At 39.2% G+C, this 15,507-nt stretch overlaps 1 protein-coding gene across 1 annotated transcript in view; it reads left to right on the top strand.

Annotated features, from left to right (window-relative positions):
- Positions 1-12,561, top strand: part of INPP5F (inositol polyphosphate-5-phosphatase F) — a 69,130-nt gene extending 56,569 nt beyond the window's left edge. Inside the window, exons 14-20 of the mRNA XM_037059635.1 lie at positions 1,142-1,259; positions 2,981-3,179; positions 7,528-7,599; positions 8,652-8,725; positions 9,129-9,257; positions 9,829-9,916; positions 11,401-12,561. Of these exons, the coding sequence (XP_036915530.1) occupies positions 1,142-1,259; positions 2,981-3,179; positions 7,528-7,599; positions 8,652-8,725; positions 9,129-9,257; positions 9,829-9,916; positions 11,401-12,559 (1,839 nt within the window). The 3' untranslated portion in view covers positions 12,560-12,561. The remainder of the gene's footprint in view (positions 1-1,141; positions 1,260-2,980; positions 3,180-7,527; positions 7,600-8,651; positions 8,726-9,128; positions 9,258-9,828; positions 9,917-11,400) is intronic.
- The last annotated feature ends 2,946 nt before the right edge of the window (positions 12,562-15,507 follow it).

The raw sequence follows: 15,507 nt of genomic DNA, 5'->3' as shown, positions 1-15,507 counted from the left end.
ACCTCGAGGGCCTTATGTTTAAGTGAAATAAGCCAGATAGAGGAATACAGATACTGCATGATCTCACTTAGTGGAATCTGAATAAGTCAGACTTCTAGAAACAGTGAATTGGTGGTTACCAGGGTTTGGGGGAAATTGGGAGATGTTCAAAAGGTACAAACTGAATAAATTTTGGGGATCTAATGTACAGCATGGTAATAATCATTAACATAGTGTATCATAGAATTGAAATTTGCTAAGAGAAGAGACCTTAAATGTTCTCACCATAAACACACACACACAGGAATTATGTGAGGTGAGAGATGTATTAACTAACCTTAATGTAATCAGTTTATTATATATATACTATATATAATATATAAACTGATATAATTGTATATGTATATTGTAAACTGATTGTAATCAGTTTATATATATATATAAACTGATTACATTAAGGTTAGTATGTATGTATATACATATATACATATGTATATGTATGTGTATGTATATACACATGTATATATGTATATATATATACACATGTATCAAGTGATCAGGTGGTACACCTTGAATTTACATAATGCTGCTTGTCAATTATCTCAAGCTGGAAAAAGAAATACTTTTTTCTTTGACATTAAACTTTGGACTCTGCATTTATGTCTCTCCTGTAATAGATATAGATTTAATTACTATTACCTGTGGATGACTTAATTAATTGGCAATATCTCCTTCCAAAATTGTCAGTGCTGGGACAGGGTCTATTTCCGAGATTGCCTTGGGTAGAAATAGTGAGGTCGGGTGGGGGTACAAAGGGACTATGCTCTCCTTGCCTTAAGTTTAAGTCACTGCTGCTCTAAAGACTTGCTCTGACACCTTTATTGTGAAAAAAAAGTTTTGACCTGGAAATTGTCAAATTCTATATATTGCAAAGAATGGCTTTACCTTAAACCATTATCGAGCTGAAGACTTGTTGCTACAAGTAGCGTGTTTGTTTGACATGCTTGGGTCTAGTCAAATACTAGTAAATATTTTAATTTAACTACATTGTTTGGAAATTATAAAAGCCTAAAGAATTCCAGTCTTGAATTAAAAGCCCATATCTACTTTGGGGACAGTCTTATGTTTAAACAAATTGTCAAAATGACTTTTTCCTTGACAGGGTGACTTTACAAGGACTGGAGAAAGGAAGTTAGCAGGAGTTATGAAAGATGGTGTTAACTCAGCAAATAGGTATTACCTGAATCGATTTAAGGATGCTTATAGGCAAGCTGTCATAGGTAAGGAATGTAAAAGCCTTTCTTTCTTTAATATTTCTTATTCCTTCTGTGACTGTTGTATAGAAACCAATTTTATTAACATAGTTAATGTGTTTTCTAATATACTTGTGCTTCTATTTTAATCATCTTACTCAGTGAATCTAATTCAAAATTTTAGAAGATTAGGATTTGATAAATTTTTTAGGCTGGAGCAACACACAAGAAACCATCAGTTTTCATACATATTTTTCAGTTTGCTGTTCATGTAATAGAAGGCAGGGCTGAGACTCCAGGAGTAAGGAATACGGGACCCTAAACCTCATCAACTGAAAACTCCGTGTTCTATTTGTTTGTCTGTTACTCAAGTCTGAGAGATGCAACAAGATCATTTTTTTTCTTTCTGTGCCATTTATTGTGTGTTCTTGCTGTGGACAAATAGACCGTCCTTTCTTCCCATTGGTGTGATTTAACAGGACTTTCAGGTATCCGATTTAGAGGTGATCCTAACCAATTCTTGGGTGTTTTCTAGAAGAGCATGGAGGGTAGATTGCCCAGTGGCATGTTTTAAATTTAATTTTCATCACAATACTACCTTATAGTATTGAAATAAATATAGTGTTCTGGATTAGAGCCAAATGTAACACTTTGTCCTATGGTGTCCGAAAGTTTTGTAAATCCAGTTTTTTAACCTATCATTTATCATACATGAAACATTAGGCCAGTTAGTAATTTGAGAAGTCTGATGTAGAGAAATTTGGTTCATTTGCCATAGACAGGGTATGTGCTGATGGGAAAACTGGATTTTAGCAGTTTATTAAAGGAAAAATAAAATACCTTCCTTCTGTTGGTTGATCTAGTGACTGAGTTCTATCCTTGAGGACTCAGGTTCTGTCCGTGTCTCAGTTCTACCATCCATGGCATCAGCTTCATCCTAATCTTCAAGCTGGATCTCTTCAAGGTTGAGACAGAGGCCAGGAGCAGTCTGGGCTATTGCTTCCCCTTGTCGGGCCAGTAGTGACAGATCTCTCACAAGCCTCCTCCCATTTCATTGTTTCAGACAACTGCAGGAAATGGGATTATAACTACTCGTTACAGTGTGAGCCACATGCCACAGTAGGAAGAAGTTAGCTTGTCTATTCAGATTATTTGCCCATTTTTAAATGGGCTCATTTGTCTTTTATTGAGTTGCAGGAATTCTTTATGTTCTGGGTACAGGTCTCTTATCAGATATGTGACTTGTAAATATTCTTTCCCATTCTGTGAGTTGTCTTTTCCCTATCATGTTATTTCCCTTTGAAACATAATAGTTTTTAATGATGTACAGTTGTCTATTTTTTCTTTTGTTGTGATTTTAGTGTCCTATTTTTAAAAAAATAAACAAAACACATCTAATCCAAGATCTTTAAGATTTATACTTATGTTTTCTTATAAGAGTTTAATGGCTCTAGGTCTTCATTTTCTTTTGTTTTTTAAAAATGTTTTAATAGCCCTAGCTGGTGTGGTTCAGTGGATTGAGTGCCAGTGAGGCAAGGGGTTGCTGGTTCAGTTCCCTGTTGGGGCACACGCCTGGGTTGTGGGCCAGGTCTCCAGTGCAGGGCACGTGAGAAGCAACCACACGTTGATGTTTCTTTCCCTCTCTTCCTCCCTCCCTTTCCCTCTCTCTGAAAATGAACAAATAAAAATCTTTAAAAAATGTATTAGTAAACTAAGATGATGTTAGATATTAACACTTTCTATTCTAGACTTGATGCAAGGCATTCCAGTGACAGAAGATCTTTATTCCATATTTAACAAGGAGAAAGAGCATGAAGCTTTGCATAAGGAAAATCAGAGAAGTCACCAGGAACTTATTAGCCAGCTCTTACAAAGCTACATGAAGTTACTGCTACCTGACAATGAGAAGTTCCACGGGGGCTGGGCCCTCATTGACTGTGACCCCAGGTGAGTAGAAGTGGCATCCTGGTAACTAATGTGTTTATTTTTCTGATGTTGCTAAGTTTTCAAAATTAACACTGGAACTTGTCCATAAAGCTGTGAGAGCATGGTGCAAGGTGAGCTTGGATGCACACTGCAAGGCAGTTTTCAAATACAGGGTGGGTACTAAGGCAAGCTGACTGAGGCTCTTGCCTTCGATCATGATTAAGGGGGTACTAAAAAACTCAGTAATGAGAAATATTTTAATGTAATATTTGACATAAAAAAGACAATTGTAAAATTATGGTTTGCAGCTGGCTGCATGGGCTTCCGTCCTAGGAAGCAAGGTTTATTGTGCTAACGCGCGTAACTCGGTGCAACAAGAGGTACAATGATGCTACTTTGGTTGGTTGTAAAATGGTCCTGGCCTTTCTTAAAATAAATAGGCCACCTAATGCTTAACTTTAAAAAAAAAAATAAAACCATCCAATTATAATCTTCATTATTATGGATTAGAAACATTGCAGATAATTTTAACTCTAAGAATAAAAGGCTCTATTTAGATTTTGTCTTATTTTCTACTTATTGTATTTTTAAAATATTTTATTTATTTTTAGACAGAGGGGAAGGGAAAAAGAGAGGGAAAGAAACATCTATGTGAGAGAGAAACATTGATTGGTCGTGTCCGGTACATGCCCCAACTCAGACAAACCCACAACCCAGGCGTGGGCACTGATTGGGAATCAAACTAGCAACCCTTCACTTTGTAGTACAATGCCCAACCAACTAAGCCACAATGGCCAGGGCTGCATTTATTATATTTTTAATAAAAGAGATGTAAAACAAACTAGAAAGAACAATTACTTGCAAAGTATTATTTACATGTATTAAAATGAATTTTTAAATTATTTACTGTAGGTTCATAGGAAACTTTCTATGACTTTATAATTTCATGAATTACTTTGTAGTCAATACTATATGTATGGAAGCAATTTGCTGACTCTTATAGATGAGGCTTTTCTCACACAATTTAGCAGAATATTTCTGTGCTCTTATGAGCCATTTGGTAAATACATTTTTGATTAATGTTCCTTGGTTTTTTTGTTTTTAAAATAGCAGACCAACTTAATCCAGCACCAAAAAAGAGAAGTGGTAATACTTTAATTCCCATTCAGAAATAACTGCAGATATCATGCCTGCATTTTGCTTGCGTGTTAACTTTGCACTTCAGTTTTTTAAAGGTGGCGTGATTGTCAATGTCATCTTCCTTAGATCAAGTATTTTTGTTTCTACTTTGGAGATAAGTGAAATAGGAAAAGACTGAAACGGTTCATGTCTAAAGCTGACTGCCAGAGACCAGTGCCTCAGTAGTCCCAGTGTGGTCACGATCCTGTTTAAATATCTGGCAGGAAGTTACAGCAGGCAGTTTACAAACAGCCCCACGCTGGCCAGCAGGAATGGCTGCCATTACCTTTTTCTTAACCTCCTAGCCGTCCAACTGGAACTGTCCAGCATGGCCATGGCCAGTTGCTTGGTTTCTGCTCTCAGAGCATACCTAGTGCCCACTTGCAACCCCAGGCCTTTTTCTTTTCAAACGCTGAGCGTATCTCGGTTCATTTCCGTGTGGACAGTTTCTGGCTTGTACAGCTCAGACCTCTGACCTCTGCGGCCTCTCTGCGCCCTTTCACTTGCACCACCAGTTGCTGCAGGAAAAGCTCTGACTTGAGTGACAGCCAGTAAGCACCTGGCGGTGCACCGGGGCAAGGAGAGGAATCTTAGTGGGAAAGGAAATCAGCGCACTGCCCGAGTGCCCTTCAGCATCTCCACAAAGCCCACTCTTTATCTTGTCCAAGGCATTTTACACATGGGCAGTTGATTACTACTTCTCCGCTAGCGGCTTTAGTGGAGTAGCGAGGCAGCAATGCTTGGGCAAGTGACAGTGCAGGGTACAGATGCTCGATCTTGGTGACACAGTCCACCTGCCAGGGTCCCCTCAAGTAGTGGGCAGAGTCCTTCACTAAGGCTCCTGTGAACTCTGGCAAGGTCGGGTGGGGTGTGCAGAACCTGCGACCACCTCGGCGCCCCTTCTGCGTGGGGCTGGGGTCTGTGATCTCGAGGGTCTCCGGGCAGGACTGGCCGCACATGCGCACTGGGCTTGTGCCGCGGCGGAAGTGGGCGGGCAGAAGCGCCGTCGTCCTGGGCGTGGCTTGGCGCGGCAACGCTGCGGTTGCCGCAGTTGCCGCAGTCGCCGCGGTCGGTGCAGGCGTGAGCGCTTGGCTGTGGCGGCTCTGACTGAGCTTTGACTCGTAGACAGACGGACGGACGGACAGACAGACTGACGGGCAGACGAGCTGACGAGATGCCGCGCTCCCACAGGCCTCCACCGACCTCTCAGCGGTCCGCCAATGCCTCGGGCAAAGCCACGGAGCCTAAGCCTGAAGGCAGCAGTCTGGTGACAACTTTCAAGATTCTTCTCCTTTTTGCAGGACTTATGGTTAAAGTTCCTGTGGGGTTATATTTTTCTTGTAAATTACTCCTTTTCCAAAGTCTCCTGCTAATGTCCCCTGAAGACAGTGGTTTTTACGCGACCATTGTCGCGGTGGTTGGGCTGCATGTGGTCCTGTCCGTTTTTGTCTTCGTGGTGTGGAAGGAGGGCCTGACCGGCTGGTGGGAAAAGTGGTGGGAAGACAAGGACGACTAGAGCGGCTGTCGGAGCTGCGGACGCGGGGGGAGGGGTGCAGTGCCCGAGGGGGTCCTTTCTTTTCTGTGGGGAGGGGAGTCTTTTTGTTTGTTTAGGGGGGCGGGGGGGCAGTTCAGTATTTCCTGTGCCGACACCTGTCACCGGCGGGTGGGGGAGGGCTGGCGCTTGTCGCCACTGCCTGCGCTGTGCCAAGTGTTTTTTTAAAGGACATGATGTTTTTGACTGAGGATCATGTCTGACTGATGTAAATATTAATGTTGAATTAGGAAACTAGGATTAGATGACACTAATTAGTAGTACAATATTTTTCATGTAAGTGTTGTGGCGTAGTAATTTTTATCGCTCGACTGAAGCAACAGTTTTCAGAGTGCACGTAAGTATCGATGTGCAAAACTAAATTACAGTCTATAGTGCTATTCTGTATTCTCGGTGAAGCTACTGGAATCTTTGAAATTATGGTTTTTTTCCTTCCTTTGATTGATTAATTGGTGCTCATAGGTGGGACCCATTGGTGTATTGTCGGCTCTTTGCATCTTACCTCATTCGTTGTATTTTTGGGTATATTTCATTAAGTGAAAATGGGGAATTTGTTATTTTAGATTAATTAGAGTTACACTGCAACAAGGTGCTGCTGATATAAAACACTGCAGTTTAAGCTTTTGGTGAAATTTTCTCTGCAGCACAGGTTAGACAATGGCCTCATTCTGACGCAGATTAAATACGTGACTCAAAATCAGTGTATACAGGAGTTTCCCGTTTGTTTTTCAGTAGCCTTTTGATAAGTATTGACAAATAGGTGTGGAATTCTGAGGCCAAATTATCCACTCTTTAGGTGGAATTTGGAGACTTATGTAAGGACACAGGTTAATTTCTACCCTTTGTTTGGAAAGGCTGTTGTTAATACGAGGTGAATATTAGATTAAAAATTCTGTATGATTTCACATTCTCCCTGTGTTAATCTGTTGATTATTTTTATTTTTGACTGTTTTCTTATTTGTAATCTTTAAAAGATGTACATTTTACTGTAGTTTTTGGTTTATCAACACTCATCCAGGGTTTAACCTTTATTTTGATACTTGATTTTAGAGTGGAGGTAAATATGGCAAAATGGACATAGAATAAGGAAATGTTTGCTGTTCTTTAAAAGCCAAGGAAATTAATCTATAACAAGGAAAGCACCAAGTAGCTTGGGCTCAATTCCATTTTTGCACATTAGGTAAAGTTCTTTCAAAGGATGCATTCTACATGAGCATAAAAATTCCCTTAATGTGCGGTGTCATTTCAAAGGTTAGGTCATGTGAGATCATCTAGACTATTTCCTTCCTTCTCACCGGCACGTTTTTTTCCAGTTCCCCCCTTTACTGTAGACCAATCTCCCCCTCACCGCCTGCCCCCCATTATCCATCTCCCCTGCATCCCATTCCTTCCCTCCAGCTCGGCTGCCCCTGAGAAGGGACCTCTCTGCAGCTCCATCCTCCCTTCTACCCTCCCCAGGCTGGATTCCTTTTTCTTTTTTAAAAATTTCCAAATGGATAGATTATATGCATTTAATTTCAGAAGTAGGATGCATTCATTATTTGATTTCTCCCTCTCCTCCCCCAATCCTTTATATAAAAATAAGCTTAGCAAAAATGTAGATGAAAATGCTTAATCGCTTGTGTCGTGTTTGTTCAGCCTCATTGACGCCACTCACAGAGACGTGGATGTGCTGTTGCTTCTGTCTAACTCAGCCTACTACGTTGCCTAGTAAGTGGCTTATTGATTAAAAGCTTTTACTTTTGGTTTTAAATCTGAGTGAATGTCCATTTCAGGAAATTAAGAATCTGGATTTGTTACATATCTTGAGAAATATCATTGAACCCCTTTATCTTACATAACTGTTACATCACTCAGACTTTCTTTTATTAATTTGAAAGTGTTAAGTTATAGTTGTATCAATGTGTTTATGTAATATTCCTTTAGCATTTAGTATTATTTCCTGTATATCTCCTGAGTTTTGATGTGTTCCACCTATTTTTATTGTTAATGACCATATATCAATGTTTTTACTACTGTGCCTTAATTAAATGTCTCCCCGTTGTGAGGCATTAAAATAACTTTTTTTTACTATTGTGAATGATACAGCTACTTTTTGCTGATCATTTTGTGTGTCTGTGTGTGCACTCATGAGCACACATGCACTTCTCTTTGGCTGTAAGGTTATTTTGGTTATATCACTTGGTTACAGTAATGAGTGATATGACTCTTGTGGTTTATTGCCAGACAATGCCACTAGCAAAAACACAAGTACTTCCTCATAGCCTTGCCTTTCCCTAGTATTTACTTTCTTTTCGGCCTTGTGTGAACTGTCTTTTTTCTTTTTAGTCACTGGTCCAGGTACCTGTTGGTCACAATCATTGATCACATGGATTTTTCCTTCTTGATTAGGATTTAATTTATCTGCTGTACTATTAACAAATACATAGCTTCAGTATATGTACGTGTACTTTCTGCCTTCCTTTTAGGTTAAGGTTTAGGTTTTTTGGGTTTTGTTTGTATAAATTTTTATAAAACTTAAATTATTTTCCTGTGAATTGATTTCTGTAATGTAAATCTATAAACTGATTTTCCTTTAGCTGTTAACTATGTATATGTTAATCTGATTTCATCTAGTTTTTAAAATATTTAACTGTAGGTATTGCACTGTGGAAGATTTTTAACTACATAGTAGTTGCTACTATTAGCAACTGATAAGTTGCTAACAAGACAAATATGCCTTTGATTTTAATCCTCTTTTTAATCTCTTTTCCTTTATCTAGTTATGATGATGAAGTTGATAAAGTAAACCAGTACCAACGACTAAGTCTAGAAGACCTGGAAAAAATAGAAATAGGTAAATTTTAAGATACTAACCAAGTCATAGAAAGCAAATACTGGTTCTTCCGAGAGTAGGTCAGATTATTTGTGGAGTCAGTAGAACATTTTATTAGACCCAGAAAGTGGTATTCCCAGTAGTCTATTTTTCTAGGACTCCTTTCTTTTCTTTAGAGATTAGTGATAGATACAATAATATAACAACTATTTTTTATTACTTGTGAAGATTAACCCAGGGATCAAGAAAGTTTAAATATTTGAGACTGAAAAAGTTTTGATGAATATTCTCATCAGACCAAATTGTCACAATGAGCTTATATTTTGAGTGCTTTTAGATTATGAAGATAAAGGTGCTAAATATCTTTTGAACATTTAGAAGAAAGTAAATGTGAAAGATTTACACATACTCATTTGGTCTTCAGGTCCTGAACCCACTCTTTTTGGTAAGCCAAAGTTCTCCTGCATGCGACTGCACTATAGATGCAAAGGAGTCAGTGGCTATTTCCATACACTGAGAGCTGTAATGCGCAATCCAGAAGAGGATGGGAAAGGTAATGAAGAGAGATGAAATTAATGAGTGATAACTTTTTATCTGCTTTTATAAGCCCACATGGAATCGGGGGGTACGTGCCATTACCAACTAAATGATCCAGAGAAATAGCTTTGTGGTTTGAGACCTTGAAATAGCAACTTGGTTCTCAGCAAGGCAGGGCGATTATTTGAACTGATGATGTAGTTTGGGGCAAGGGAATCTATAATGGGAATTCTATTATGTGTGTGTGTGGCGATGTGGATGCTGGACTTTTCCCAGCGCATTCGCCTCGAGTGGATAGTAGTCAGGGACCATGTCTGTCTTGTTCACAGGTATTACCTTGGCTTCCATCACTTAATTGCAACTGATTCGGTTGCTTTGCTCTTTATTTACTCTTCTGTCAAAGTTGGTTTTAGGTTACCGAATTAAGGGGGGGAGTGATAAGTAGCAGTTTTCTATAAATTGAAGCAAATAAATAAATGTGTATTTGACTGGAAGATCACAGATTTCATTTAGATTCTGAGTTAGAACTGCTGTAGTTTTCCGTATGTTTTTGGTGAAAGTGGCAAGCAGCTGTCTTTGGGTTTCAGATACCCTTCAGTGCATCGCGGAGATGCTGCAGATCACCAAACAAGCCCTGGGGTTGGACGTACCTGTAATCGAGAAAAAACTGGAGAGGTGCGTATGCTCCTTTGATTTCCTCTCATGATTAAAGACATTATTATCCACAGTTTTCTTTAAAAGTATTTGCACACACATTTTAGGGGATCACATTATGATAATGAGTTGGTATTTAGAAAGGGAAGTATCACATTTCTGTGGATCAAAAAGTGTAACTTTTTGTTAAAATTTAAGGCCACAAGTGGTATGTTTTTAAACTCTTAAAATACACTCAAGGGGGGAGCACTCAAATGTTAATAACTTTGTAGAGAAAATAGCCAGTATATTTTAAACACTAGTTTTTTTAAATAGAATTCTTTCTGTAGTTTTTAATGTTGTGATTTTTATGAAAGTCTCATGGCCAAGAGTCAAACATTTGGGATACCTGGGGCAAAAGCACAGTTCTTTGTATTTATGTATTTATAGCTGTTACGAGAGATGCCAAAGAAACTGCCAAGTTTAGTGGTGTTAAATGTCCCAAATCTTTTTAAATAAATTCAGATAATCCATGGGAAACATCAGCAAATGAAATCTTCCTCCCCTGCCTTTACTTGAATTCAGCCAAATTGGGATATGCATAGACAGCTGTAGTTAGAGTGCTGTAGATGAGTGTGTGGGTCTTCCCATTTATAGTTGGCGTTGCCTGGGCCCATTTAGATGATGGATGTGGAGCCTTTGAAATGCGATTAGCCTGAATTCTGGGTGTGGGGTTTTTTTGGTGTTTTTGAGAAAAATTTATCCTCAGAATGTGCAAAAACGTGGGCTGAGGCAACAGTCGGGAAGCTTCCCTCCCCTCCTCCAGTCTCTTCCTCCTCCTGTTTGAATGCTTACGAGAATACAGTTAAAGCAAGTATGCAGCAGCAGACAGCGACCAACTCTGAAGCCCACCAGAAAGAGCTGCGTTGAGTGGGATTAGGACACTGCGGATTTGTTAGTGTTTCCCCAGCGTGGCTGTGTCGCACCTGATGCCTGCTTGAGGAAGATGAAGACAGCACATGTGGGAGATGTCTCTGTCCTTCTTGCTGCACTTGGGGTTAGAGTCACACAGCCAGGCCACCCGTTCCCCCTCGTGCCTGGGAACAGTCACCGATGTGATGTACAGAGGCTTCTGCTGCCGTCCTGTAAAATACTGCCCACTGACTGTGCCAGAGACTTAGGATGAGAAAGAGTGAGACGCACCTCGTTCTCTTTTAATACTGGTTAGCTGCTAAAATGACAACATTTCGTAGATATTGGCTTAATTTAAGTAAAGTACTATTAAAGTTCATTTCACATTTAATGTGGCTGCTAGAAAATTTTCAGCAACATCTACAGCTCACATATTTCTGTTGCACAGTCTTGTTCTCATATCAACTCCAAGGGGTTATCTGACTTTATTAATCAGCAGTGCACCATGGTCAAGAAATTGGAGCCAATTTAAATATCAGCGTTTTCACTTTAATAATTGGAACTAGTATGTTGAATTCCAGGGGAAATAAACTTTTTTCTCTTCTAATTTGTAGGAAAAGCAGTAAACCTCATGAAGACATTATTGGCATCAGATCTCAAAACCAAGGCTCTCTGGCCCAAGGAAAAAAATTTTTAATGAGCAAATTTTCATCTCTAAATCAAAAAGTGAAACAGACCAAATCCAATGTAAATATTGGCAATCTACGAAGGCTAGGAAATTTTGCAAAACCTGAAATGAAGGTTAATTTTCTAAAACCAAACTTAAAAGTAAATCTTTGGAAATCAGATAGTAGTCTTGAAACCATGGAGAACACAAGTGTGATGGATAATAAAGTCCAGGCGGAGTCTGATGGGGAAATGTCTTCAGATAACGACTCCTACCACTCGGATGAATTCCTTACAAATTCCAAGTCTGACGAAGACAGGCAGCTAGCTAATTCTTTAGAGAACATAGGGCCAGTAGACTATGTTCTTCCCAGTTGTGGCATTATTGCGTCAGCACCTCGGTTAGGCAGTCGATCCCAGTCCATTAGCAGCACTGACATTAGCATTCATGCCCCTTCAGAGATTACTGTTGCTGCTCACGGAAGTGAGCTTGGAAAACGCTATGAATCTCCTTTGAAAAAAAGTCCTTCTGCTGATTATATACACACATTGACTGGCTTTGCCAAGCCTGTGGATGTTTACTGCCACAGATTTGTACAAGATGCACAAAACAAAATGACTCAACTATCAGAAATCAGATCTGTTTCTCGGCAGGCTAGTGAGGAAGGAAATCAAACGACCAATCGAGTTTCTAATGAAGAAACCCAATCTGAATTGACGGAACAGATACCGTCTCGACCATCTCAATTAGATGTGTCTTTTTCTGCAACAGGCTCACAGTTTTTGTCTGTTGAACCAGTGCATTCAGTGGTATCTCAAAAGAACCCTGGCTCTGGATCCAGCATGCTTGAACTTGAGACTGGACTTCATGTAACTCCTTCTCCTTCAGAGAGCAGCGGCAGCAGAGCAGTGTCTCCCTTCGCGAAGATCCGGAGTTCCATGGTCCAGGTCGCTAACATAACCCAGGCCGGGTTAACCCAGGGGATCAACTTTGCAGTGGCCAGGGTTCAGAAGAGCCCGGCAGAGCCTGAAGTGGTTAATGAAGTCCAGCAGAATGAACTTAGAAATATGTTTACGCAATGCCAGACACGAATAATTCAGATTTAGTTTTTAGCCACAAAGAATCCTGTGGCTTTTACTTAATCTGCCCCCTCAAAAAAAGAAACACAAAAACGTTCACATATGGGGCTCTTTTAACCTGTACTGACTTTGAATCTTGGGATTTTAGATTGTTTATTGGGAAAGGTTGTCAGAGGTTTCTAAATTTGAGGACGAGAAGTGCATCGTCCTACAATGTGTAGGCCGGAGTAGCTGATACACTACAGAGCAGTTTGTCTCTTTGAAGCTAATTCCGGAATAGATTACTTTGGGACATAGTAATCTGAACCTGTTTGGGAGTGGGTGGGGTGGGAGGGTCGAGTGTATGAAGTGGACACAAAGGATGGTCATGGATGCATTTAGGGATTAGCATTTTTTATAATTTTCATTTCTGTGTTACCTCTACAAGGTAATACATTTAGTTTTTAGTGGGTTTAAAAGTGTTACTAATATGGAGAAGCATTTGAAAATTTAAAACTTTTGTTTTGACAGCTTAACCATTCCCTATGAAGAATTGAAGGTTATTGGCATAGTCAGGAAATGTCTGCCCATTTAATCCTAATTTTCCCCCTCTAAACAAATTTTAAATTTTCTGCCACCTTGTACACCCCAAAATCTAGGAGCATTAAGAAATGTCAGTCAAAACCTGAGACATCCAATGTGAATACCAGCACCTATTAATTTTGCTGTTTTCAGGTAAGAATGTACACTCACTGGATATTGTTAATTCTTAAAAGTCTTCAAGTTTTAATTTTTTGTAGGGGTCATTCCTTAACATCTTGTATAGACTGTTACAACTATTGAAACCTAGTCTGAGTACAGTTGTGCCAAAATTGGCTTTATGACTGTAAACCTGACCACATGGAAACAGGGCCTCTTCTGTAAGCCCATACTCTAAGGAAGTTACAGTTTATTCCAAATAAGTATTGGTTGGTCTGGTATCTTTAGAGCCTTACTCTGTTGAAGTGATTCTCAGCTAAACATTATGTCTGTTGTAACTTTGCTAAGTATTTCCACTTTTGTTATTTATTAGTGGTATCTTTTTGTGTGTATGTGAAGTATCAAATCTTGTGACTATTTAAAAATAAAGAACTGTTGTAATTTAAAGTGACAATGTATGAGAATTCCTTCAGTAACATTTTAAAGATAAGGGTTTGATTTTTGAATTAAAGACTTCATAAGCAAGTTTTCTATGACACTTGTCCCAGCCTTTCCAAATATTTTACTCTTTTGAAATGTTTTCATTTTAAAAAATGATGAAATGGATCACAAACTATCAGATTTTAAAATCTAAACACTGAAAATGAATGTTTTATCCTGTTCTTTACCAACTTTTCTTGAATATATTAACTGCCCCACAGCACGAGCAAAGTTGTGATAAAATGTGTTTTAAGCTCCTCAGAAATTAGTTTTGAAGAGATTTTTGAAGACTAAAATTAAGGTGATCTTTAATTTCAATTACGGTAATGTCTGTTCAGTTTCTTGGTGATGGAAACAGATCAACATCACATCGGATCAACAGCTATAATGTCCACGTGTGTAGCAGGGAGGAAAGGATTTCGGAAGCCTGGAGGTCTCTCCCGTCCTACCCCCTTTCCAAGTGGGACGTGAGTCCGAGGACGTGGTTTTCCACCCAGAGGCAGCAGGGTCTCCTCCACACGGATCACATGGGATGCGTTTTATTTCTTTGGAAGGTTTTCCTTTCAAGGGAGCTTTTCTGCTAGACCGCACTCCTCTGGTAAATTACAGTTCACATCGGTACAATAAACACACGGTAACTAGTCTACTCTGTTTAAGTTATTCCCCTAAATCCACTGGGTTTTCATTAAGGAAGGTCTAGTCCAGGGGTGTCAAACTCATTCACCGGGAGCCACATCAGCCTCGCAGTTGCTTTCTAAGGGCTGAACTAATTTTAGGACTCTATAAAAACAACTATTCCTTAACGGTTAAAGGGCTGACATTACATTTGGCCCTTTGAAGCAGCCTCAAGGCTAATGTGACTCCCCCCCCCCCCCCGTAAAAGTGAGTTTGACACCCCTGGTCTAGTCTGAGTTAGTAAAATGAAAACCAGTCCAGAATACTAAATGATTATTTACATTAGTTTATAAAAATAGATTTGAGTTTAGGAAAAGTGAAACAACTAGTAAATTTTCACTTTCATTTGTTCCGCATAGTAAATTCCTTGATTTTCAAAGCTGGCCCAATTTCCTTGGTTAGCAATGTCAATTTAGGCTGGGGGGTGGAGTTGAGGGACTCGTTTTAACTGAACTACTAATGTTCCAACTAGGTAAGTAACTGACTGAAACTAATCTTTATATACAACCACTGATTGCTTCAGTAATTTTCTAACCTTCCCAAATATTTTGGATTCCATAATTATACTGTGCTGCATTGATTTGCTTTCTAGCTATAAATGATATTTTTGTTCATTTAAAAACTTACATAAAGCCCTGGCTGGTGTAGCTCAGTGGATTGAGTGCGGGCCTGTGAACCACACGATTGCGGTTCGATTCCCAGTCAGGGCACATGCCTGGGTTGCAGGCCAGTTTCCAGCAGGGGACTCACAAGAAGCAACCATACATTGATACTTCTCTCCTCTCCTTCCCTTCCTCTCTAAAGATAAATAAATAACATCTTAAAAAAAAACTTACATAAAAACTAATTGGTCTGAGAAAACCCTACTTACAGTTTTATCAGGGCATTCTAGACTAGCAGATGTTAGCTGAGCTAATAAAGTTCAAAATCTAATACAATCATCAAAGAAATTAAATGACATTAGGAAAAGAATTTAAATCTTTTTTTCTAAAGAAGGCTCTTTTAAAAAGTTAACTTTTTTTTTTTGCTCTCTTTAATATCTGGGCAAAACAACTTCATAGGGTGGAATTTGCTTAAATGTGTCCCATAAAACAGTGGTTCCCAAATGCACTGTGGTGAAATGAGAAAAATAAGGACAATGG

Source organism: Sturnira hondurensis, unplaced genomic scaffold (assembly GCF_014824575.4).
Source record: "Sturnira hondurensis isolate 20B ecotype Veracruz unplaced genomic scaffold, ASM1482457v3 Scaffold0011253, whole genome shotgun sequence".
NCBI classification, from domain to species: domain Eukaryota; kingdom Metazoa; phylum Chordata; class Mammalia; order Chiroptera; family Phyllostomidae; genus Sturnira; species Sturnira hondurensis.
Note: the sequence above shows the minus strand (reverse complement) of the source record. Positions and strands in the feature narration are given on the sequence as shown.